The 23,112-nt window shown below is 41.8% G+C and overlaps 1 protein-coding gene and 1 long non-coding RNA gene across 3 annotated transcripts; one reads left to right on the forward strand and one right to left on the reverse strand.

The window, feature by feature from the left end:
• Positions 1-5,501: 5,501 nt before the first annotated feature.
• On the reverse strand, positions 5,502-22,880 carry LOC138687234 (protein phosphatase 1 regulatory subunit 3E-like). 2 transcript variants are annotated; one of them, XM_069793387.1, is made up of 3 exons: positions 22,375-22,880; positions 21,165-21,202; positions 5,502-13,178 (listed from the first exon to the last, which is right to left on the reverse strand). In XM_069793387.1, exon 3 carries the CDS (start codon positions 6,527-6,529, stop codon positions 5,558-5,560), a length of 972 nt encoding a protein of 323 aa, XP_069649488.1. In that variant the 5' UTR covers positions 6,530-13,178; positions 21,165-21,202; positions 22,375-22,880; the 3' UTR covers positions 5,502-5,557. The 2 variants fall into 2 exon arrangements, with proteins under 2 accessions (XP_069649488.1, XP_069649487.1); XM_069793386.1 differs by having other exon boundaries at positions 21,165-22,880.
• Positions 6,054-15,086, forward strand: LOC138687235 (uncharacterized). Its single transcript, XR_011326472.1, has 2 exons — positions 6,054-6,164; positions 13,137-15,086. It is a non-coding gene; the product is annotated as an uncharacterized lncRNA (long non-coding RNA).
• Positions 22,881-23,112: the final 232 nt, after the last annotated feature.

Consider the following 23,112-nt stretch of genomic DNA (forward strand, 5'->3'; position numbering starts at 1 on the left):
AAATAATTTAAAAGCCGTATTTATAAGTTGGCTAAAGAAAGAGTCCAACGAATAGCCAATGGTTTCATAGCTCAGTATTCACTTTGATGACGGAAGACCTACATTCAAGTCCATACACTGATTTAAGGAAGTACTCTCACCACTTAACTGTTTTAGGGCAATTCTCTCATATAAGCTGAACCTGAGAAAACCTTCCTATTGAAACAGGTAAGTTTCCCTGAACATGTTTCATTTTGAAAAATGTCACCATCTTCCATTTAAAAAAACCCACCTGATCAGCTCTATGTAAGGCTAGGGTTTTTTATTTTACAGCAAAATTGACTATATTTACCTTAAACTATTTATGTTTGAAAAACCTTAATTTCAGTGCTCAAAAATATTTTCATTTCAGTAAGTAATCCTTTCATATATTCAGAACATGTACACATGAAGTGCATACAGGAAACAGAATTACTGTTGATTTGCCAAAAAGCCATGCAGTATAATTGGAAGGTAAAAGTCATTTTCTTCAGGTAATCCTTACAGTGAGCACTTTTATCTCATGATATAAACTGTGCAGACAGATTAAATCCATCTAAAGTTTTAACGATATGCATTATGCAGCATCAGATAAATAACAGTAAAAGCTGAAAACACCATGTCTCCACAAATAGATTTCATAAAAAACTAGAACTTCTGGTTTCAGATAGAATATGCTTTTAGAATATCTGTGTAAGAGGTGAATATATACAATAAATATATTTTGTTATATTAACTATAGTCACAGTTGTTTTGGTTTTTTACTTAACTACATAATTGTAGAGGTTTACCAGGAAGACATATTTCTGACTGTAATTCCTTTCACTGTAATATGGGAAAATATTATCAAATTCTTCTGGCTGCTACAGATACAGGATTTCTGGCACAGCTGAAAATGTATCAGGAATTAGAACTGATTATTATGTTTTTAGTGTAAATTTCACTTTAATGACAAAGCCATTATTGGACTTTTGGTGAGAAAGCTAAGGAACACATGAGATTTCTTCATAGGAAATGTTGAAAGGCACATAAAAATTTCAATATATATTTAATAATACGTTGAAAAGCAGATTCTGAGTATTTCCGTAGGTTACTTTACATTAAAATACAGAATTAGCAGATGTTTGCCCGTTGGCGCTATGGAAAAACGTTTCATGTATCTGTAAGGAGATCATGCTTATGCATGAACAGACATTTGTTCATTCAAGTGATACATTTTCCCCTCACATATGCTGAAACGACAAAGAGTGTGCACTTATTCTGTTGTTTACTGAGATACCGAGGCACACACATTCACATCAGAAAGTTGCTTGCAAACGGTAAAAGGAGAAAGAAAATTAATTTACCTGAAATTATGTACATTTCTTGAAAATGAGTAGGACGGTTTCAGTTACTGATTTTATGCTAATAAACAGTAATACGTTTAGCTAGCTAAAATTCCATTTACAGTCACTTAATAGTTCTGATTCCTTTTAGGATTTCTAAGAATTAGGGTAGATTTCAGAAATACTGCCATGAAAGGCATAGAATCACATGCAAAAAATCTACCAGTTTAAGTGTGAAGCAGCAAACATCAATGTATATCAGACATACAGTACGATTTGACTCACTGTATAAAGTATCGCTATATTGCACATAAAATAACGTGGCACATTTCATAAAGCTACAACTTTGCACAATAAATGACACACACATTTTTACATCTGCAGAGACATAAGCAATGTATAATTTACTTAAAAGTGAAGTACGCTACCTAAGGATTATGCCCTTGCCTAAACCATTCTAGTGTCACTTGGAAAGGAAGGTGGCATGGGCTCTATTCATGCAAATGAAAATACAAAGAGCTGACATTTTTTCCAGAAAAAGGTTGGCTTGAAAATTTTCCAATATTTTACTTTGCCTGTGAAAGTTCATTTTGTGGAACTATATTCTTTAGAAATGTGATTTTAAAAAGTTTTGCTCCTGTTCCCGTTAAAATGATTGATGTCCCGCCAACTTGAAAATTATGCTCTTCAATACAGGTTTTCCTCCTCAAGTCATAATTTATGTGAATATTATATAATTATTATTTGGGATTTTTATTTCATCTCCATTTATCACAATGCTTCTAGCAAGCCACACATAGATAGCAACAGATTGAAATCTAAAGGACTGGAAACTGTACATGAGAGCTGGCAGTGGAAAAAGTACTCACGGTCATTGCAACTGAACGTGTTTTTGGAAATCTGAATAAATCTAGCTTGGAAATAAATTCATGTGATAGAAGTGAAAATGTGTAATCAAAGTAGTGCAGCTTTGGCATATACCACTGATAAATTTCCATTAAAACACCTCGAACTTCCACAGATTTCATCAGCAGCATCGTCTGGTCAAAGCTGACTGGGTGCAACCTTACCTTTCCAGGCATTAAAAAGTAGGTGTTTATAAACGCTTCTAGCAGACCATGTCTTTTACTGGACTTGCACGTATATCATCAATAACGTCTGATTCCAGTTCAAGCCCATAAAGTTACTCACAAAATTCAGTGTTGAGGACAGGCTTAACTGCTTGAAAGCTCAGGAGACTCTGTTTTGCAAAACATTCTTCTGGTATGCTACATCCTCAAAAGGTTTAATATTCAGATTTGTGTTTGACAAAGGGGGCCATAAATAAAAGAGCATTAATATCTAAACAGTACTGTAAAGCCATAGCCCAATTCTGCCTACAAAAGTTCAGACGAGAGGAACAGTCATTTCACCTCAGTCATGCTGAAAAAAAATGGTAATACAACAGCTTGCTAGTGTACTTGATGCATGTACATCCATTTAGGTATTCCGAATTTAAAGAGTTTACAAGCCACGGTTGCTATAAGGAGATTTTTAAACGATTAGAGACCTGCAGATGCTGCATAAGTCAAACAACAATGAAAACTGCCATTCACTGGAAAATAATTTTGAAGTTGTAGAATTAAGAGTTATTCACTGTTAAAAAGGGGTTTAGGACTGCTCGTGTTTCTAAAGCCATTAAAACAGTAAACAGGAAATCTTGTTAAATCTTTATAAGCAAAGTTGCAGCATCAGTTAATCTAAAATGCATAGAAACTATTTTTTTCTCCGAGTGTTTTCATCAATCTACATAACAGTTGTTGGTTCACTATTTGGGTAAAAAAGGCCAAGCAAAAAAATGTTCTGGAAAGCTAGAACACATAAATAAAAAGATGTTTGGCTATATTTCCACCAGATTTCAAAGTGCTTCCAAATGGAGACAAGTCCTTTTCCTTCTCTCCAGCATTAAGGCTCTTATAAAGAAAGATAAGTTTAACTAAAAGACACTTGGGCTTTCTTTATCAAATATACCACTTAATATGCTTTAATCATGACCACTTTAAGACCCTAGTTCTGCAATTCTAGCTTTCTAAATGTGTACTAGCAATATATAGGATTACTTTATTACAAGACCGGGGCCCTTAATATTCTAAAATGTGAAATACTCAGTAGCTGTCGACAGTACATTTATTTTATATTCTGTTTCTATTAAAAACACAGGGACTAGAAAACCGACTGGGAAATTAAAACCAAGTTACCAATACTCCAGAAAGTAGTCTTGCTGTTACTTCTATTAAATCAGAAACAGTGATCTGGAGAAATTAAATGAAATACTCTTTTCCCATTCAAGTTAACAGACCTTCCCCCCTCCTCCCCCCGAATTTATAAGTTCAATTATTCTGACTAAACCAGACCCTCAGGAGACAAAAGTGCTCTCATTTCCCACTGGTCAAAAGGTTCTATGAGAACTCGACATTACTCAAGCCGTTTGGGACACAAAAACACAGTCAAAAATCACATTTCGTTCCTAAACAATCTACAGAAGATCCAAAACATTAAAGGCCTGATCTTACAGCCCTTCATAATCGGAAGATCACACTGACATCGGTTTTACCACTCTCAGAAGTCACGTTTCTAGAGGTCCCTCTCCTGCAAACACATACACGCCTAAATCCTGGAAAATCAGCACCCAGATTTGGCACCAGCACAACTTGCATTCAGCTGAACTCCTGAAAAAGCAAGTTTTAAAAGGAAAATACTATGTTTACCACTAATATAATTTAAAACCTATCTTTGAAGGCAGAAGTCAGCATGCTCTGTAATTTTTATTGATATATTTTTATATGGCAAGATATGACTTTCTTCAATTTGTCTGACTAAATTTAGCCAGTTTTGTGAAATCTGTCACTTGCTGAAATTATGAAAAATTTGGAGCATTTTGTTTTTCAGAAAGCAGGCTCCCGCACCGACAGCTCAGCATAAGAAGTTCAGTTAAACTGTTAACAGGAATACAACTGAAAGTGTTGCTTGGGATGCAGACTAAAATTAGGGATTCAACTCCTGCCACCTCTAGTTCCTTGGGTGCAGTTCCGCGACTTTCCTGCTGACCTGAACACAAGCAGCTTTACGGGACCAATCCTACTGAAGCAAACATCAGATCCTGACAAACCTTTGCAACGTGCCACGTGAACCTGAAAACGAAACACTTGCTTTTTAAAATCTCTCAGTGGGTTGCATTTCAGTTGGTGTGTGGTGTTATTTTTCTTCTCTGAATATGCTTAAACACATGAAAGAGGGTTCAAAATTTAAAAAAATATGTGTATCTTTGCTTTAAACCGATCGGTTGCTTTTACAGCGCGATGAAACACAGCTACTCCCGGGGGCATCCGTACTCTTGCCTTTTTGGGTTCAAAACCGCAGTCTGTCCCTTAACCCTGCCCTGTCGGGCCCTTAACCCCGGAGGGCAATGACCACGAGTGGGTCAGCGAGGCTCTAAGCACAGATCCAGCACCTCGCCGGAGCCGGGCTTTGCTTAAGCAGGATTAGGCAAACAGGATGGCTGGCTGGATGCCCTATGACACTGCCCTCCGCGCTTCCAGAGCCCTGACCCTGCTGGTCGTGACCTCCGGCGCCCGGGAGCACGTCTTTGCACCTGTGGGTCCCGGTCCTGACTGGGAAATTCCGCAAATACCCTGCGGCCCCTGGCTCCGGAGCCTGGCCGGGCAGCCGCTTTGCCAACTGAGGCAGAGACGGTGCGTGGGCCGCACGCCGTGCCCCCGGCCTCCCCGCCGACAGCCCGCGAGGTTTCCCCTCGACACGGCCGGGGCCACAGAAAATACAAATTATCCACCTGTAAACAGAATTCGGGAAAACATCTTCCGCCCGCTTAACAGAGGGACGGCTTGGAAACGAGGCCTGCGCTGGGCCGCGGCCCGCCGGCGAGGCCGGAGGGGTGCCGAGCCCTCCGGCGAAGGGGGGCCCGCCGGGCTCCCGCCGCGGCCCTCCTCAGCCCTCGGCGGGGGCAGGACCGGCCCGCCGGCCCCGCGGGGCTCCGCGCTGCCCCTCGGCGCTGAGGCGGCGGCTCTCCCCCCCCTCAGGAGGCGGCGGCGGCGGCGGCGGCGGCTTTCCCCCCCACCTCAGGAGGAGGAGGCGGCGGCGGCTCTCCCCCCACTCAGGAGGCGGCGGCGGCTTTCCCCCCCTACCCCAGGAGGAGGCGGCCGCCGCCCCGCGCCTCATCAGATGAAGTGGATCCAGGCGGTGCTGTCGGGGTCCTGCGGGGGACCGGCGGCGGGCGGGACGCGCTGCCGGCCCCGCAGCCGGTAGTTCTTGCCCTCGTTGTTGTCCCAGTACTCGGCGCCGGCGACGCGGTAGCGGACGGCGAACTCCAGGGCGGCCTCGGCGGCGGCGGCGGCGGCGCCCAGGGGCAGGAGGAAGGCGAAGCGGTCGGTGAGGCCGTCCGCCGGCCCGGCCGGCTGGTAGGCGGCGGGCACCTCGGCGCAGCTGGCCCAGGCGTTGAGCGTGTAGCGCACCGACACGGCCTTCTCGTAGGCCAGGTTGAGGACGCGCACGGCGCCGCGCAGCCCCGCCGGCTCGGCCCGCACCCACTCCAGCCTCACCTTGTGCCGCCGCACCCGCTCCGCGAAGCCGGGGCTGGCGCCGGGCTGCGGCGGGAAGAGCGGCTCCAGCAGCGGCGGCGGCGGCCCGAACAGCACCGGCTCCAGGTCGCCCAGGGCCGGCGGCTTCCTGGTCTTGAAGAGGTCGGCGGTGCGCGGCGGTGCCGGCGGCGGCGGGGCGGGCGGCGGCACCTGCGGCAGGTCGGCCTCGCAGAAGTGGCGCACGGAGGTGAGCTCCAGGCCGAGGGAGTCGGCGAACCGCACCGTCTTGCGGCGAGACGGGCTCTGCTGCAGCGCCGGGCGCAGGCTGCGGTCGCCGGGCGTGGGCAGCGACTTGGCGCGGCGGCGCTGCGTGGGGCTGGGGGGCACGGCGGGCAGCGAGGGCTCCCGGCCGCGGGGCGGCGGCGGCGGCTTCTCGCCCGCCGCTTCCCGCACCACGGGCGGGGGCGCGGCGTCGCCGTCGGGGCTGCAGCCCCCCTTGCACTGCTCGGCCAGGCTGCCATAGAGGCAAGCGCTGCAGCTGAAGTTGCGCGGCAGGTAGAGCCGGGGCGGCGGCGCGGGCACCGAGGTGTGCAGCGAGCCCGCCTTATCCATGGGGCGGCCGGCGTTGGAGCGGCGGGCTAGCGCACGACCCGGGGCCGGGGTGGGGGGGGGACGGGGACGGGGACGGACCCCCGCCGCCCAGCGCCCTCCCGGCCGGCCTCTGGGGGCCGCGGCGTGCGGATGGCGAGGCGGGCTAGCGCCCGGGCCGCGGGCTCTGCCTTTCGCCGGGACCCAGGGGCAGCGGGATCACCTCGGCGTCGTCCCCGTCGCGGCCGGCCCGGGGGGTTGCCGGCGGGCGCATGTGTCCGCGGGCGGCGGCGGGACCGCGGCGCTCCGGCTTGCCGCCGCCGCTGCTGCTGCTGCTGCTGACGTGCCGGGGTCTGGCAGCGAAATAGGCCCCGAGTCATCCTCCTTCCTCCCCCATGGCTCCGCGCTCCCCACCCGCCCCTCTGCCCGCCTCGGTGTCGTCCTCGCCACCTTCCCTAATTACACCCCGCCGGCTGCCGGCCCCCCTCTGCCGGCGGCTCCCCCTTCCCGCTTTCCCCGATACCGCGGCTACGCCATCCCTCTCCTCCTCTTCTCCTCCTCCTCCTCCTCGCTGTGTTCTGGGTCTTTCCTCGAGGATCTCATCCAAAAAGAGGAGGCGGGAGGGATTCCCCGGTGGAAGCATTAAAATTCATAGCGGCGCTCTCCCTCGCCCGATCCGCTACAGAAATAGCTGCTAGAGGAAGAAGCAAAGCCGGGCTCTGGGAGATTAAACGGGCCGGTAAGAAACAGCTGGCTTGCAAGTTGGATCTCGCAGTGTACATTTAAGGGAAGAAATCCAGCTAATCTGCTGTAATGCGTTTACGGTACATCTGCTGAATAAAATACACCTGCCGCAGCCCTGCCGCACATTTCCATCCGTAGTAAAAGCAGCTCCAGTCCAAACACGGAGGGCTGATGATGAAACAGAAGCCGCGTTTGTTCTTTTCAGAAGAGCATCCGGTAATTGCCGAGCCATATTCAAATGAATTATACTTTAATGAAAGGCAGACTCTGGTGCGGGCAGTTCAAGGAGCTAAAATACTACTTTTGCAAGCCGCTTCTTTCCAGACTTTCCGTAATCTGGTACTCATTTTTAATTAGTAAATTGCATTAAAAACAATGATCCTGCCAGAGACTGAGCCTGAACTGTGTTGACATGCGATTCTGATTTAGATTCTGAGCAGGAGGTTTTACACCTTCATCATTTTATCTGCAGCACTTGGTGTTCCTTTGAAAGTCTAGGTAGTGGAAATGCGGCTGATGAGATTACGAATGGGACAAGTAAACCCGATAAGGGCCAAGAGTTTAAAAGAAAAAAAAGAGGCACCAGAACACGGGGGAAAGCTCCCCACTGTGTCATACTATCACCTTTAATTCCTTTATTAATAAGCATGAAAATAATTCCTAGGTTATTGCTGCTGGGTTCCAAATCTTTTTAACAACAGATGGTCCATAAGTAGGGAATGAAAAAATACGCCCAGCAGTGTTAAATTTGAGACCATTATGCTTCCCAGTGCTTTGTTGTGTCATTGTCTTGCATTCACAAGGATCATAGGTTTTGAAAAATCAAATAGTAATAACATAAAGGATTACATCTGAATTCATTAGCCCAGGATCTTAAAATTGTCTCACTTTTCCTTTAATGCACACTACAGGAAAGATTCATTAGGCCTCTTTCCCATGCCTCCCTCCCAAAAAATTAGTATTTCAGGAAAATGACATGAACTCATGTTTGGTTTTCGTCTACTCGTACTAATTTGGGGGAGAAAAAGAACAGACCCAAAGAATTGTTCAAACAGGCTTTAAGACTACATTCTTTTAAATTATTTCTTTAGTGATTTCTAACTGTTGTAATTAACATTTTCTAAGGAATTAACATTTGGTTTTGATGGCATTAATTTCACTTTAAATCCAGCAAACAGGAATAACTATTTTTTACATTAATATGCAAAGTCTTTGCCTTTTTTAAAATATTGTGAAACTATCAGAACTAATAAACTAAATTGGCTTAAAAGTGATTACACATTCAGTGAGTTCTGGATATGTCCTTGTGGTATACACGGGGAACATGGCTGTTTGGAGTAATTCAGCTTCTGCTGTACTTTACACAATCAGGGTGCCTTAGTAGAGTTCGACTTCCTCTCTTCTGGTAATTTTAGTTGCCTAACTTCTTCTTATCATAAACTTGTGTAATACTCTTGCTTTTTGGCTTTTTCAAGCCTCTCTTCTCCCACAACCGTAGTAATATTTCACAGAACAACAACAAAAAAACCCCAGGCAACTCCTTTCCTCACTGGTGATTGTAGGCAATGTAGTTCACGTAACCAGCTTGAAAATACAGATTCCCCAAAGTTAGCAAACCAAAGACTGGCATAAAAAAAAAAGAGAAAATCCTGTGATAAGAAAGGGAAAAAAAAACCCAAACACCACAATAAGCTTTGGACTAGCCTGGTCAAGGCAACATGAGATGCAGATGAACACCCATATAAACTGATTGACGTGATGAGAACACAGTTCAGAAATTTCAGTTGAGTTCAGCTCTTGTCATCAGGTAAAACCTGATGGTTCTGTAGCCTTGGGAGAGAATGAGAATACTGTACGGGCATGTGGGTAGTGGTGAAAAGGGTAGAAAGAGACTTGATATAAATGCACGCCCACTGTAAATAATTTCACAGGCGATCCACATGGAGTAGGGTAGAAGAAAGCCGTTTACAGGCTTTTAAAAAAATCAGAATTAAATGGTACTTAAATCATCAAAACATCAACTTGCCAGCTAATCCTGGAGGTGCTCACATTTTCACCTGCCATTTCCCCCAGACACCTCAAGTTCTGGCATGCATGGGGGCACCTCAGCCTTGTCCCTGTGGAGCACTGTCACCATGTAAACTCCACCAGAATCCATAACAAGGGTATTTCTCATATTTTTCTCTTGATCTGAACATTCCCAACATGTCTCGCTGAATCTACCGTGGGAGGTGTGGTGCAGCTTTCTTTTTACTCTCTTGCTCACTTGCTAAGGGTGAAGCTGCGGGAACTCTTACCCACATCTTTCACTTCTGAGGGTGTCCTTATTACTAGGCTGGTCTTCCTCATCCGACGAGTTTAAGACAGACATGGTGAATGAAAGTTTCGAGCACTGAAATTTAACAAACATACACACAGACATTTCCTCAAATAGCCTGCAGCCTTGTGCATCCTTCTGTGATGTGGACACTGGTACGAGTTCAAAATGGGAAGCATCGGACACCATTTGTAAAAGGAAGTTCTTTTGGTTTTGCCTACTCTAAATATCTGTACACAGCAAATGCTTCAATCCTTAGAAGCAAATGGGAACGACTGCACATACAGAAACCATGGCTTAATATATGCAGTGGTAGGCATCCATACACCACCCACTCTCTATCTCAATTTAGTTCACAAAATTTTGAACATGTACGTTTAAAAGTCTAATCTGTCTGTTCATTTACAGTGCTATATTAAGGACGTTATCCAAGGCTCTTTTCTAAATAATACCATCAACAACAAGCTGATAAAGAAATCACTAGTACTGACCTCGCTAGCCACTTTAAAGAAATACCTTTTATCTTTTCACTGGAAAATAGTATTTTTATGACAAGATAATTTTGAAGGTGCCAGCAGGAATAGAGGAATCATAATATAAACTCTAGACCTATACAGTGTTGCTCTATTAGGTGGCAAGAAAAGCAGAAGGTCTTACATTACAGTTGGTGTCGACAGACCTAGGAAATGGCACTCAGGCATTGTTTTCATTCCTAGAGATTCCTCTCCATTTGCAGATTTAAATAGCATGGTCATAGGATCAAAAGGTTGTGCTAATAACATTGTCCTAATAACTTTTTGTCCACCCATCTCTGCATCTTCCAGCTGACATAAAAAATTTTAAAGACACTCTTGTTCTCCTGATGTAGCACTGAGTGACCCTGACATTTCTGCCTTGCCAAACTGCATTTAAAATCCATCTGATGCCTGAGAATTTCCAACTAACCAAACTGAGACGTTTGGTCCCCTCTTTTGTTAAGATTTAAATGACTCGCAAAGGAAAAGGCAAAAACAATGCAGGCAGTGAACTGGGAGCTTTCTTCTGCTGCATTTATCAATTGTTTTGACTCCAGGTAATCTAGGAGAAAGCAGATGCTGGTGCTGGGGAGCATTAGGCAGAACTACAATGGAACCATTAATAAGGAGGAGTGTCTGAGTGCTGGGGCTTATCCAAAGTGGCCGCTGTCACATGTCCACTTTAACTTTCCAGAAGAGGTTTATTTTTAGTAAGGAGAATTGTAGGAAGATAAAATGGATGTAAAGGTGCAGTGCATTACGATTACATCAGCTTTCGAGATGAAGTTGTGACTCAGTATGTCAATTGGAAAGGTCAGCTTCTACTCTCATTTGTATCTGTGCAGCTCTTCTGAAGCTGATGAACTATGTAGGTGGTGTTACACTAGAATATCACCCGAGAGTTTAGTAATCTTATATGACTACATGAATCTTACAACGGTATTTACACTGACAGTTTGTAAGCCCCACATGATACACTCGTTCTTCGTGCTTATACTTTAAAAATACCTTCCCACACCATTTCACATTAATGATTAAGTCAGACTTTATTTATTTCCCCGAGAAAATATCTTAGTGACATCTCAGAGAAGTGCCAGATTAGAATTAGATAATATGCCTAGGGTATATATAAAAAAAATTAAGTACGATGTTAAAGAACAATGGTACTGATCTTCTATACCAAGTATTATCTTTGCCTAACCAGGATATGCAGTCTTTATCTATTGAGATGAAAGTTGTGTGAGTCACAGAGTTATATCAAGGACATTTGATATCAAACAAAGATCAGTAGATAATTTCCAAAGGGCTGTACGTTCTGCTAAACAAAGATGTGACACTTGGAAAGGTTGCTTTGTGGTTGGTTTTTGGTTTTGTTTTGTGGTTTGTTTTTCTTTTAATATCAGGATCCAAATGAAGATACAATATTAACATGACAATAGAATTGTAAGAGTTTACCTCAGTTCATGACCTTGTGGATCTGCCTTACTGTATGACGAAGCTCACACACAATTTTATTAGTTAAGCATTAACCATCTCTGTTGACTCTTAAGTGATTGGCTTAAGACTTCTGGAGAGAGCATAAGCTAAAAAAAGCCCCAATTAAGACTACAGTGGAAAAGAAAAAAACCCAAACCCAGATAGATCTCATTTTGTGGAGAATAAAGAACATTTAAAGTATCTTTCTTATATAAATAGTTCTGCTGTTTTTAAAAGGATTGAATGTTTTTAACAAGGATTAAGTAACAGCTAGCAGAACTGGGACTTTTTCAGTCCTAGAACTTTTAACATAGATCTTCACGCAAATATCTGAATAAATGCATTTCAGGATGTCCCCAAATCCCATCTTCTGCTAAGACTGCTTGTGACTCAGTCTTCACGCCATGTTAAAAAATAACCACAGGACTTTCTAGCAACTGCAAGTGGTCTCAGTAGTGCTAGTTAATGATTTTAGACATAAAAATACGCTCATTGTACACTCGATTTTAATTTTTATATTTTTTCATATTTGAAGATCTAGTGGTCAGACAGTGATTCACTGTGCTTATTTAGAGTCCTTCTATTGTAAGATCAGTTTGTCTCCTCATGTTTTTATTTGTTCTTTTCTTCACCTTTCTCACAGTTTTTCTCTCCTTTTCATCCTATTTGGTCATTTCACATCCATTTTTCTCACACGCACTACTCTCTTCCTATTCTATGTTTTTAAACCCCCGTACAGGCTCTCTCCTTCCTTCGGCCCCTTTCAGCACTCCCCTCGTTTCTTCCTTCCAAGCAGCCCGGTTCTGTCCTTTCTCCCGTTTGCCATTCTCGGGCTGACGCCTGTCATTAGCCTCCAGAGTCCTTCCCCCCCCCGCCATCTTCCAGCCACCTCAGGCCCGCGGCCGCCTGCCGGTTACGAGGCTCTGCCGCGTCCGTCCGAATCGCAGGGCCCACGGGATGCTTTGAGGTCGGGAGGGACCTCGGGATCTCCCCCCACAGCGTCCCCCTGACCGGGCAGCTCTCACACGGCCAGTACGGCCTTTCCCCGCCCGCACGACAGGCCCTCACAGAGGAGACCCGCCATTTCCACACAGACACACCCACCCACCCCCCCCCCGCGTTGCCGCGGTAACCGGGGAGCGGCGCCTCAGTCAGGCCTGACCGCTTTGAAATCGTTTTCTAGGGATCGGGGGCTTTTTTTTTTTTTTTTCCTTTTCACAATCACTTTTACACCCACGGTGAAGGAAAGCGTCGTCCCCGACCCCGAAGGAGGGAGCAGCGTTCACACTGCGTCAGAGGTGAGATTCACCTCTTCTCTCTGGGGATAAAACCGACCCCCCCCGTCCCCGTGAGGGACTGCCAACCCCGCGGTTCCTCCTTTCAGTGCAGGAGGTCTTTCGCTACACAACACTGCAAAACAGGACCGGCGAGGAATTACAGTTACTTGTTATTTTGTACTCGGAAGAAAACGCAAAGAGCGTGAGTCTTCAGTTACATCAGCAAATACCATTTCTTCGACGTTTTTCTTCTTAACAATGCTCTGGTTTGTCTCAGATTTAACGTGTTTCCCTATTACCAGGTGCAAGGCTGGGGCAGAAGGGATCCACTTGCCTGCTTCCAGCTGCAAAAACAAGCCAAGAAACACAAGGCAAATGAAACTTCCAACAATTGCCAGTTCTGCTTAGACACGTTGCAATCTCTTGACAACAGTATAGGTCAAGAAGCCAAGACCACAAGGAATCAATCAAAATCAGAAGGCGAGTTAAGTGTACATGTCGTAGCTGACACAGCTTCAGACAAGGAAGAGATTTCAACCCATTCTAGTAAGTCTAACTGTTGTCCTACAACATACAACATTAAAATGGAACTACGGAACAAGTTACACTGTTCAAACATTCCAAGGTGAAATGAAGAACCCGTCAATAAAAAGAGCACTGTATGCAGAACCTGGAAGATGCGACAAATCCAGAAGCTGTAAGGCATAAAGAGATCAATGTGCCTGATGTGCTTGATCCAAATGGCTCTGAACCTTTAAGTCTTCACAAGTACTTCCACCTGTGAAAGATGCCACTCCCATGGATACTTCAGACCCTTCCTGGAAGAATACAAAAGCCGTTATCTTTCAGAAGATGCTCAATGGCACTTCAGCTGAGATTGCTTCCTGCAGTCACGATGCCAGAGCAACAGAGCAGAAGGGTGAAAAAGGAGCTTTATCATCATGTATGATAAAGTAAGGGGACAAAAAATAGAAATTAATGAATCGTCGTTTCTCTCAAGCCATACAAAGGTCTCACTCCTGCAAGAAGATCCTGAGCAGTTACACTGGCACTGTGCTCTTGCATCAGACAAGAGTATTGCAACTGTTTCTAATCCTACTGTTTTTAAAAAAGAACAGCTGTCATGCCTGTATGCAAATTCCACATACAAACCAAAACCAATATACAAAACCACGATGACACCCAGGGCTCTTTGACCGATGATGTCAGGAACAGGTATGTTGAGGTCAAGGAAGGAAATGAATGAAAAATGCAGGAGGTTCCACTGCTTTCTGGACTACCTTCCTTATCAGTCAGCCACATTGCAGGAGCTGCAGTGCCATCTAGACTGACCTAACATTTCTATATTGTAATTTCATGCTTTTTTAAAAGCTTGTTAGACTGTGAGAAAAAACTAGAATTTCCTTGTGAGCAATGTGGATATTTGTAGTTTTTGTAGATGCTATTAATAGAATTATAAGCTGATGAATACAATTACTTTGACGTAGGTTTAGTTTCTTCCTGACCATAAGACAGATTCATTAGAGCCTTAAATAGCTTATTCTGGGGATGAAGTGCGACCTCTTCCTTTAGATTCACTTTGAATGACTACAGTAGCCTAGCACGGTAATTAGGTATTTGATGCTGCTGAGCACTGAAGCAATGCCCAACTTTAGGAACATTCTTAAATCCATGCCTATTCTACAAGGCATTTAATAATATTCTTAACTTAAACAGTGCTAAATCCTATCGAGCTTCACAGACAAACATTTGCATACATTCCTTCCTAATTTGGCACCTAAAAGAAATGGAAATGACCTGGAAAGCAGACAGTGGTGGGACTGAGTTATTTACAATTATTTTTTCTTACTTGTTGTAAGTAGATTAATTTTGTTAATCCTGTTAATGTGCTCTTTGCTTGTTTCTGTTTCATATGTATTCTGTGCATTCTGGTATTCACTTATTCTTGTTTCATCTCACACTGAATGAGGGACTTCTAGGTCAAGTTCTCTTTTGCTTTTGTGTTAAACAAAACCCAAAGTAAAATAGCAGTTTTTCCACAGATACAAAGATAACTGCAATTCATTTCAGCATTCAGGACAGAGATGCATTGCAACTCACCCTTCCCCTCTTCTGATGCTTTGATAAAAATTTGGAGTAGGGAAAGATAGTACCAGTGCAAGGCTTCCAATAGCATATGTTTTCCAATTTAAAACAGATTCAATGTCTTTTTAACATTTCTTTCTTTACTAATAAACATGTGCATAAACGTAGGTTTTAGTTGTTTTCTGGCATTGATTTGTTAATTGTGTTCATCTTCAGGTATCTCAACATCAGCGCTAACGAATTATCACCTTCTAGAGGCATAGTTTCAGTAAAATAGGTGATATGTATTCTGTGTATCTAAATAATAATGTGTTTATTCCTTTAAAAATAGAAGGATGACACAGCTTCATCTCTTCACCCAATACTCACATGAAATGACCTCTAAAGAAGAACGCAGGAGCTGAGTGCTAGTGTTAAATAACAGCTCCAAGCAGTTTGCTTTGTCTCCTAGTACAATTTTTCCTGGGAATTGCTTAGGGAGATCTGGAAATCTTTTAGAGCACTGATTTGTATAGAAAGTATGTTACGATTCTTTAAGAAGCGTATCTTTAAGTCGAGTGGCATATCAGCTTGAGGTGCAGAGTATGAGAGTTGTCGCACTGGAGGTTCAAACAGGACCACCATTTTTCTGGTAGCAAATTTGATTTTTCAAGTGACAGTACCTCTGTATTGGAGAGAGGAGTGCCACCTACTGAACGGCCAACAAAATAAGCACCTATGCCAGAAACAGCACAAGGCTGCTGACAGTATTATACTCTTCTGCATTCCTTCGCTCCTCCTGAATAACAAAAGCTAAACATTTTAGTCTGAAATGGCAGTAGTTTTTTGTAGCTGTTTGGTATTTTGTTGCAAGTCAAGAGGGAAAGTCATAAAGAACCTATTAAAAAATTATAAAGAACTATTAAAAAACAGGTCATTGTAGTTGATATGATGACCTATATGCATCTTTTATCTCTTTCAGCACTCTGGATATCTGAAAATCTCAGTCAATGACTATCTGGAGTCAAGCTCTATCTTGGTCATTAATTTCCAGGAAACATAGGGGGTTTTTTTGTTGTAGTAACTTGTCCTAACTGCTTTTCAATTATGGTGCTAGAGTTACACAAGTGCAGTATCATTCTGACAAAACAGAGACACCCTCTAACACACCATTTTCTTCCCTTCTTTGTACCCTTCCCCCATGGTAATGTATTTTCTCATCCTGTTTTTCATATTTAGATATAAAATGCAAGCTCTACAAAAGAAGCATCCTTCACAAATAGCCCCAAGATACATAAATCCATATATAGTTATTTCAGTCCCATTTTCCACTAAGTAGAAAATTCAAACATCTATGTATTTGTGAAATTAGTATCATTTTCCATAGTCTAGAAGGAGAGAAGATAGTCTCTCCTATTCAGACAACTGAAAATACTGCTGCTTCAATGAGAAAACTGAAAAATGAACTGCATTACCAATTAACAGTAAGTTAAGCCAAACATGTTCGTTATAGTAATTTTAAGTTGCAGCCATTGCAGACAGGTAGTAAATTCTTTAGGACTACAGAAAAAAATGTTTAAAGTTGCAGGGAAAACTATAAACTTTATTTCCACACTTTCCAGTGTTCCATGCCATATAAGATTTTTGCTGAGGTTTTTGAAACTGTCAAATCAGACAGATTAGACAGAGGTTGTACTACAACCTGATATAGATAATATTTCTAAGAACCACACTCGCAGATTATTGCTACAAGACCGGTAGCAGAAAACCAGAAAAGCTGCTAACTAAAGGCCTAGAACACAAAGAAACGAATACACAACACTTAAGTCATTGTAAGCTTAATCAAGTTATGTGCCCTTGAATACACTGGGTTCTTCTAGCACAGGAACCAGCAGCTTCTTGTTTACGTGTAAATTCTCTCAAGAATAAAGCCATTCCCGTTCAAGGAAAGGAAATAAACTTAAGGGCTAGATCAGCTAGAAGTGCTTCCTGTATTCAAGGTGCCAAAACAAAACAAGCGAAAGGGGAATTGTTGACAACATAAAAATACAATGATGGAACACCTGAAAGTTAAATCAACATCTTCCCCCTTTTGTTTTAGGTCCAAACTTCCAAAGGATTGGTTCCAGAGGACGCACTGTCAAATCCTGGAGCCAGAAAGAAAATCTGCCTCTAATTCCATTGTTTTGACAGAAAACAACCAACTTGTGCCAGCATGCAATTTCTTTAAGTGAAGGAAATTCAGGAACTAAACACAAACCGGTCAGGGATGCTTTCACTGCCAGCAGAATAAATGAATTCTCAGCAACAGCAAACAAGCAAGTAGTTAAAAAATACATGACGCTTCCCTGATCTCCAACCAGCCATTATAATCTTCTAAATCTGTTCTCAATCAACAGTTAAAGTTTGTCCTGCCTTTTAGACTGTCTACCATTTGTGAAAGTTTCATGAGGATCAGTCTGTCAAAGTATCTGACTTTGTCCATGGGCCAAATCTGTTCTGAATAAAGAAAAGCCTGAAATAACAGCCTAAACTAAGCAGAATCATGCCTATGATAGGAATAGGGCTATTATTCCTAAAAGGATAGTGAGCATCTTATATATTTGACTCTTTCATAATTTTAAATGCTCTGAACAGGTATTTAGTTTCTAGATACTTATGACATACTCCCCTCTGGAAATACCTTCCATATTTTGCTAGCACTAGGGCTAATGCTGCCCTTCTGCATACTTACCTCAGAGTACGACGATAGTCAAAGAATGCATCATTGGTGACTATACCTGATGTAATAGTACAGATGAACTTTCAGTCAAGGAGCATCTGCTCGTTACCTACTCTGAATTACATATACAAGATATACAGGTAACAGGAGAAATCAATATTTTATCCTACAACTAACAGAAAATAGTGGGATCATTACCAAGCATGGGAACTCTACAGGAAGAAAAGGGACAAAGTATGATCCATATTCCAAATCAACCTACTGTAGCTTTTTAAAAAAAATATTCGTAGTGGCAAAAATTATTTTCTCAGTTATATAAAATACATTGCAAAATAATATAAGCTGTTAGAGAGGACTGTAATTTTCTAGTAGAATACTTTGAAAGCTAATCATCATAATGCAGCTGAGTTTCTACTTGATGTTACTTATGACTCTAGAAATCCTGAAAATTACAGGAGGGGTGGATGGTAACATAGAGGAGGACTGTGAAGTAATCCTTCTGTCCCGAGTCTGTTGTAGAAGAAAGGCATCCGTCAGTGAGCTGAAACTGTAGAGGTATTCCATTGTGCACACAAGGTAATTAAAGATTAAATTTTGCATGCACTGCTGAGAGGTTTGAGATGGAGCACCACTAGTGCAGCCAGCCTGGATGCTGCTGGTCAGAAGAATCCAGCACTGCCTGTATGCGTCAGATTCCGCGTGGAAGTCTATGCATAGATTCACTTACAGCAGAGAACCTCTCGAATAAATTTGTTTCACTTTTATGAAATGTAGCACCCTGACCTTCTGATTACATTTGTGTTGCGAGTTTAAGCTTCCTAGGATTCACTGAAAAGTAGGACTACACTGGAAAACTTTTGCCACCTCTGGAGATCAAGGACTGACATTGTAAGATAGTTTTAATATACAAAATCTCTACCAATTCAAAAGACACCTAGCTGTCAAGAGGTAAGATGTTAAGCTGGTACTTGCCAATAGGCACTGAATACCCTACCCATGCTTCTGCAGGGAGGAGATCACAGCCATTAAAACAGAAGGCAAAAGTTGATTGAAGTTAACTTTATTCCAAAATATGTATAATTTACAGGACTAAATAAGTGCTTCATTTTCAATACTTGTGAATAACTTACTAGTAGCTTTGTGTAACACTTCAGTTTCCAACAGAGGGAAATATGAAACAGTATTTTGGCACAAGGTTTTCTCTGCATGCATTAATATACTTAAAAGTTTCACAATTACTAGGACAACATTCCTTCTTTGGGATTGTCACTTGTAAAATAGGCCTAAGAAATGAATGCTTGCCTTTGTCTGCTCATTGCAACTTTACTGGCTTAAATAGCAAGAATTAAACATGGACATCCTTTGAAAACTAAATTTGTCCACTACATCAAAATCCCACCAGTGATGAGAAGAAAAATATTTTAAGGACATTTCTCAGCCTTATTAAGATTAACTCACACATGCTTTGGGAAAGACTCGCCCATGAGGTTTATTACTCATCCATTCCAAATAGTTACAAGTTTAAATTAGATCATAATCAGGTGTTGAATTCTGTAAGCTGAAAAAATATGGCTTTCATATCAAGCTTTATCATAGATGCACTTGCAGATATCTGTAGATAGAAGTACTGTCAATCTAGCTCTGCATGCAAGTGCTTGAAACATGCATGTAAAGCATTAGTTGTTGTGAAATGTACAGTTTACATCATCACAAGTCATCTATTATATTCCATTGCTAGTTATGTTGATGATACTGCTGTAGAGCCAGTACATGAAAAAGAATCAGAAGTAAAGGACTTCTGTTATTTAACTCAGCAGTTCCTTCAGGAGTTTCCACTGTTTTAGGCTGTCCAGTTACATTTTCAGTGAAGTGGAAGAGTCACGCGCACAAGTACAAACATACCCTCAGCCTGACTGCAAGGCAATGCAGAGTTGAATGATGTAGTTCCTTGATTCTGTTCATTGCATAGCAATGGCATTTTAAACAAGAAAATTCAGTCATGCTCTAAGCAGCAGATCCTTCTAGCACACATTTAAATTCACATCAACTGTTAAAAAAACAACAGCAAAAGAAACAGAAGATGCATGTTTGCACCATGCATTGAAGGTTGCTACCATTAAACAACCCTATCCTCATAGTGTTCATAAAAAGTTATTAATGGAAGTCTGTTTACAGTAGGCCTATTCTACTAGAAACCCAAGCATAGCAGCACCTTAAACCAAACATGAATGAAAAAGCTTGCACGACCCAGAATGTTAACCACATTTTGGTGTGAATGTGTTTAGAACAGGAAATTGTATATTAAGATCATGTCTAAACAAGTAATACGTCAGAAACATATTAAAGCAAAGGAAGCTGTACAGCCTTAATGATAAAGGCACGTACATTTGGTTCACCTCACAGTTGTCATTTCAGTAACATACTCTTTTGCAAGTTGAGCACCCTGTGTTGATTCAGTATGTATTAGTCCTATTGACTTACCCTATATTTGAAAGGCTATTAGAAAACCCCTAAGATCCCAATCCTGCCCACACTTACATCTCTGCCCAGCCTCACAAAAAAAATCAATTCTGACCTGACTAAGCACATGAGCATGTGTTAGCAGGATAAGGATTTAAAACACTGGAAGGCAGTCATCTTTCTTTGTTCTGTTGCCTCTACACAATCAAGGTACATATGACTAACAGGGAAATTCAGCCTTTTGTTTTCTACAGAAAAAATGACTGCATATGCACCTTGGAATGGAAATTTGTAAAAAGTGTTAGTCACATACATTAAGTTACAGACACTGATTGAATTGTTCAAAACTAGACGAGGTCTCACAAGGCTTGTTTTACAGCTGTTTAATTTACAGCTGCAAGTGTGTATGTATTTTTTTTAAGATCTCATATCCTTTGGAAGTGAAAATTTTCTAGACACAAGCAGCTTTGCATAGCTAAGAATACGTAGCATTAGTAAACTTTGCCTTTAAACTACCAATTTCTCTAGGCTGCCATGAAGAGTTTGGGGATGATTCCCTCCCTACCCAAAGCAGAAAGAAGTATTTACAAGGGTATTAGTGGAAATAGATGCAAATAAAGCCAAAAGTAGAAGAAACTTACATGTACTGTCGTACAAATTTTTAGCATTGTGACAAACGAACACGGAAGGCAACAAGACAGACCTCTCAGTTTTCAGCTGTTTTGTGCTTATGTTCTCATAGAACATGTGTCCCAAATTTGCTGTTTCATTTTTTTGATTTTTTTATATACTAAAGAAAAGCTCAAGTGAAACTAGAAAACCACTAATTCAATTTTAGAGTAGCATTACACAGGCATCCAGATCAAGATCCAGCAATCACAGCATAACAGAATTAAGCAGGAAATGCAAAGAGCAGGAAATGCAAAGAGCAAGTACAAGTAACATTAGTATCACTTCCAGATAAATATTTGTGCTAAGAGGCTATAGAGAATCTGATGTTACTTTTTGTATAGCAGTTCAAATGGCAGTAGAGGATACAAAAGAGAGTAAGCAAAGTAGTAAGTCACTGCTGACCAATACTTACAATAGAGACAGTGCCTTGAAAATCAAATCAGAGACAAACTGCAGAAAAAGGGAGATAAGTATAACTTTAGTACTACCAAGAAATAGTTCTGACTGAAGTTTATTTTTAAAACAACAGCCAAAACAGAAAATCAGCCATTTTAAAGAACTTGTTCAAATGTGAAGAATTTGTAATATTCAGCAACAGTATTTCAGATCAGGTTTCCTTAGGTTTACTGTGGGATTCAACAAACTATGAAGACTGGTTGCAGTCTTCACATTTTCACAAAAATACTTAATAAATTGTCAAACTGAGTGACATATGCCAGCAACATAGGATACAAACCTGTTTCTGACTTTCAGGAATAATTTAGGGAGAATCAAATTTGTGAAGAAAGAAGTTAATTTTGGTCAGAATGAGATACTTCCCCAAGACAACACAGACATATTTAATAATTTCTTAATGCTGCACTTTCAATAAAATAATTTTATGTTGTAGCACTGTGTTTGCCTAATTAAAGTTCAAACTATTTTAAACCCATAGGATGAGGGAAGGGAATGGTATTTACATGTTCTAATAAAACACACAGAGCTCAAATACTTTTAATTACAAGGTACAGTAAATAGCCATTACATTGTAAGATTGCATCCACACCTTAGGTTTTTTTCTGATAGTCACTGATGTTAAGAGCTTTGGCTTACACCGTAAGAACATGGCAATTCTCATTCTGATTTGTAAATTAGTTTCAAAGTTCTTTAAATGCTGGCTGGTCTCTCAGAGGGCTGCAGTTCAAAGCCTTCTGTAATTCTGCTCCTCATCACCTAAGATTCCTTCTCTTGCAAAAAAGAGACCGACTTTCTAAATTGATAGGTAATGAACAGTTTCCCACTTCTGCCTCCTACAGCTGCGGAGAATGGAGTTTCCCCCAACCAGATTTATAGCAACTGCTTCTCTTTGCTGCATCAGTACAGACAGCTTGCACATGGGAAACACAGAAGCCCACATATGAAGAAGTGTTCTCCGGTATTTCAGCCAGGGGGAACAAAGGAGAAGGAAAAACTCTTTAAAATCTGAAGATGCAACATTACTGGAAAAATACTGCAACAGAATAAACTAACCCAATTTTGTCATTTATTTCCCAGTTTCAAAGTAGGCAGGTAAATATGAATCAGTCATTTCTTCAGAAGAACAGAATTGCAAGCGATGCCTGCCTTTTTTTAATATATCCCACCTTTAAGATAAGAACTCTAGGCATTGTGAAACATGGGGGGACTTTCCCCAAAGCAGAATTACTGTACTCCTGGGGGGAACTGCAAGATTCCTTTCTGCAGTCTCTTCAGCCAAAGACTGGAAGTGTCTGAATTCGCACCTAGAAACGTTGAAAAGTTAAAACAGGCAACGCAGCTGTGGTTTCAGGAGGTTTTTTAGGAGGAAAATATGAGTTTCAGGGTTAATCTAGAGGTTATTTCCAGTAAAAGTGAAGATGCTTACCATATTAGTGTGTTAACTACAGCATTAGAGAGTGGTAGGAAGAGACAAAAAAAAAAAAGAAAAAGGTACTGCTCATTTTCAACAAAACAAGCTGCCTGCAGTGTATGAGTAACAACTCCCACATCCTTGAGTTGAGGATATGAAGCACAAAGCATAGCAAGTCTTCAAAAACTAAGGCTTAGACATACATTTACTGACGGGCTGCCTAGTAAATATGCAGCCAATACTTCTCCTCTCACAAGGGAGGAGTAACAGAAACTAAAACCTGTCCAGGACAAAACCAGAGGCCTATGTTTTGCAGGTATTATAGTAAGAGAGAAAAATTAGTTAAGGCCAAATTCCAACATACATTCACAACTGGCTTCATTTTTTTCTTATGCAAATGAAAAATACTGCAAATAATGGTATGAGGGGCAAGATGAACATTAAAAAAAATTCCAATAGGTCCCATGTTTCTTCTCTGAAAAATCAGTTTGAA

This window comes from Haliaeetus albicilla, chromosome 10, assembly GCF_947461875.1.
Source record: "Haliaeetus albicilla chromosome 10, bHalAlb1.1, whole genome shotgun sequence".
Lineage (NCBI taxonomy): Eukaryota > Metazoa > Chordata > Aves > Accipitriformes > Accipitridae > Haliaeetus > Haliaeetus albicilla.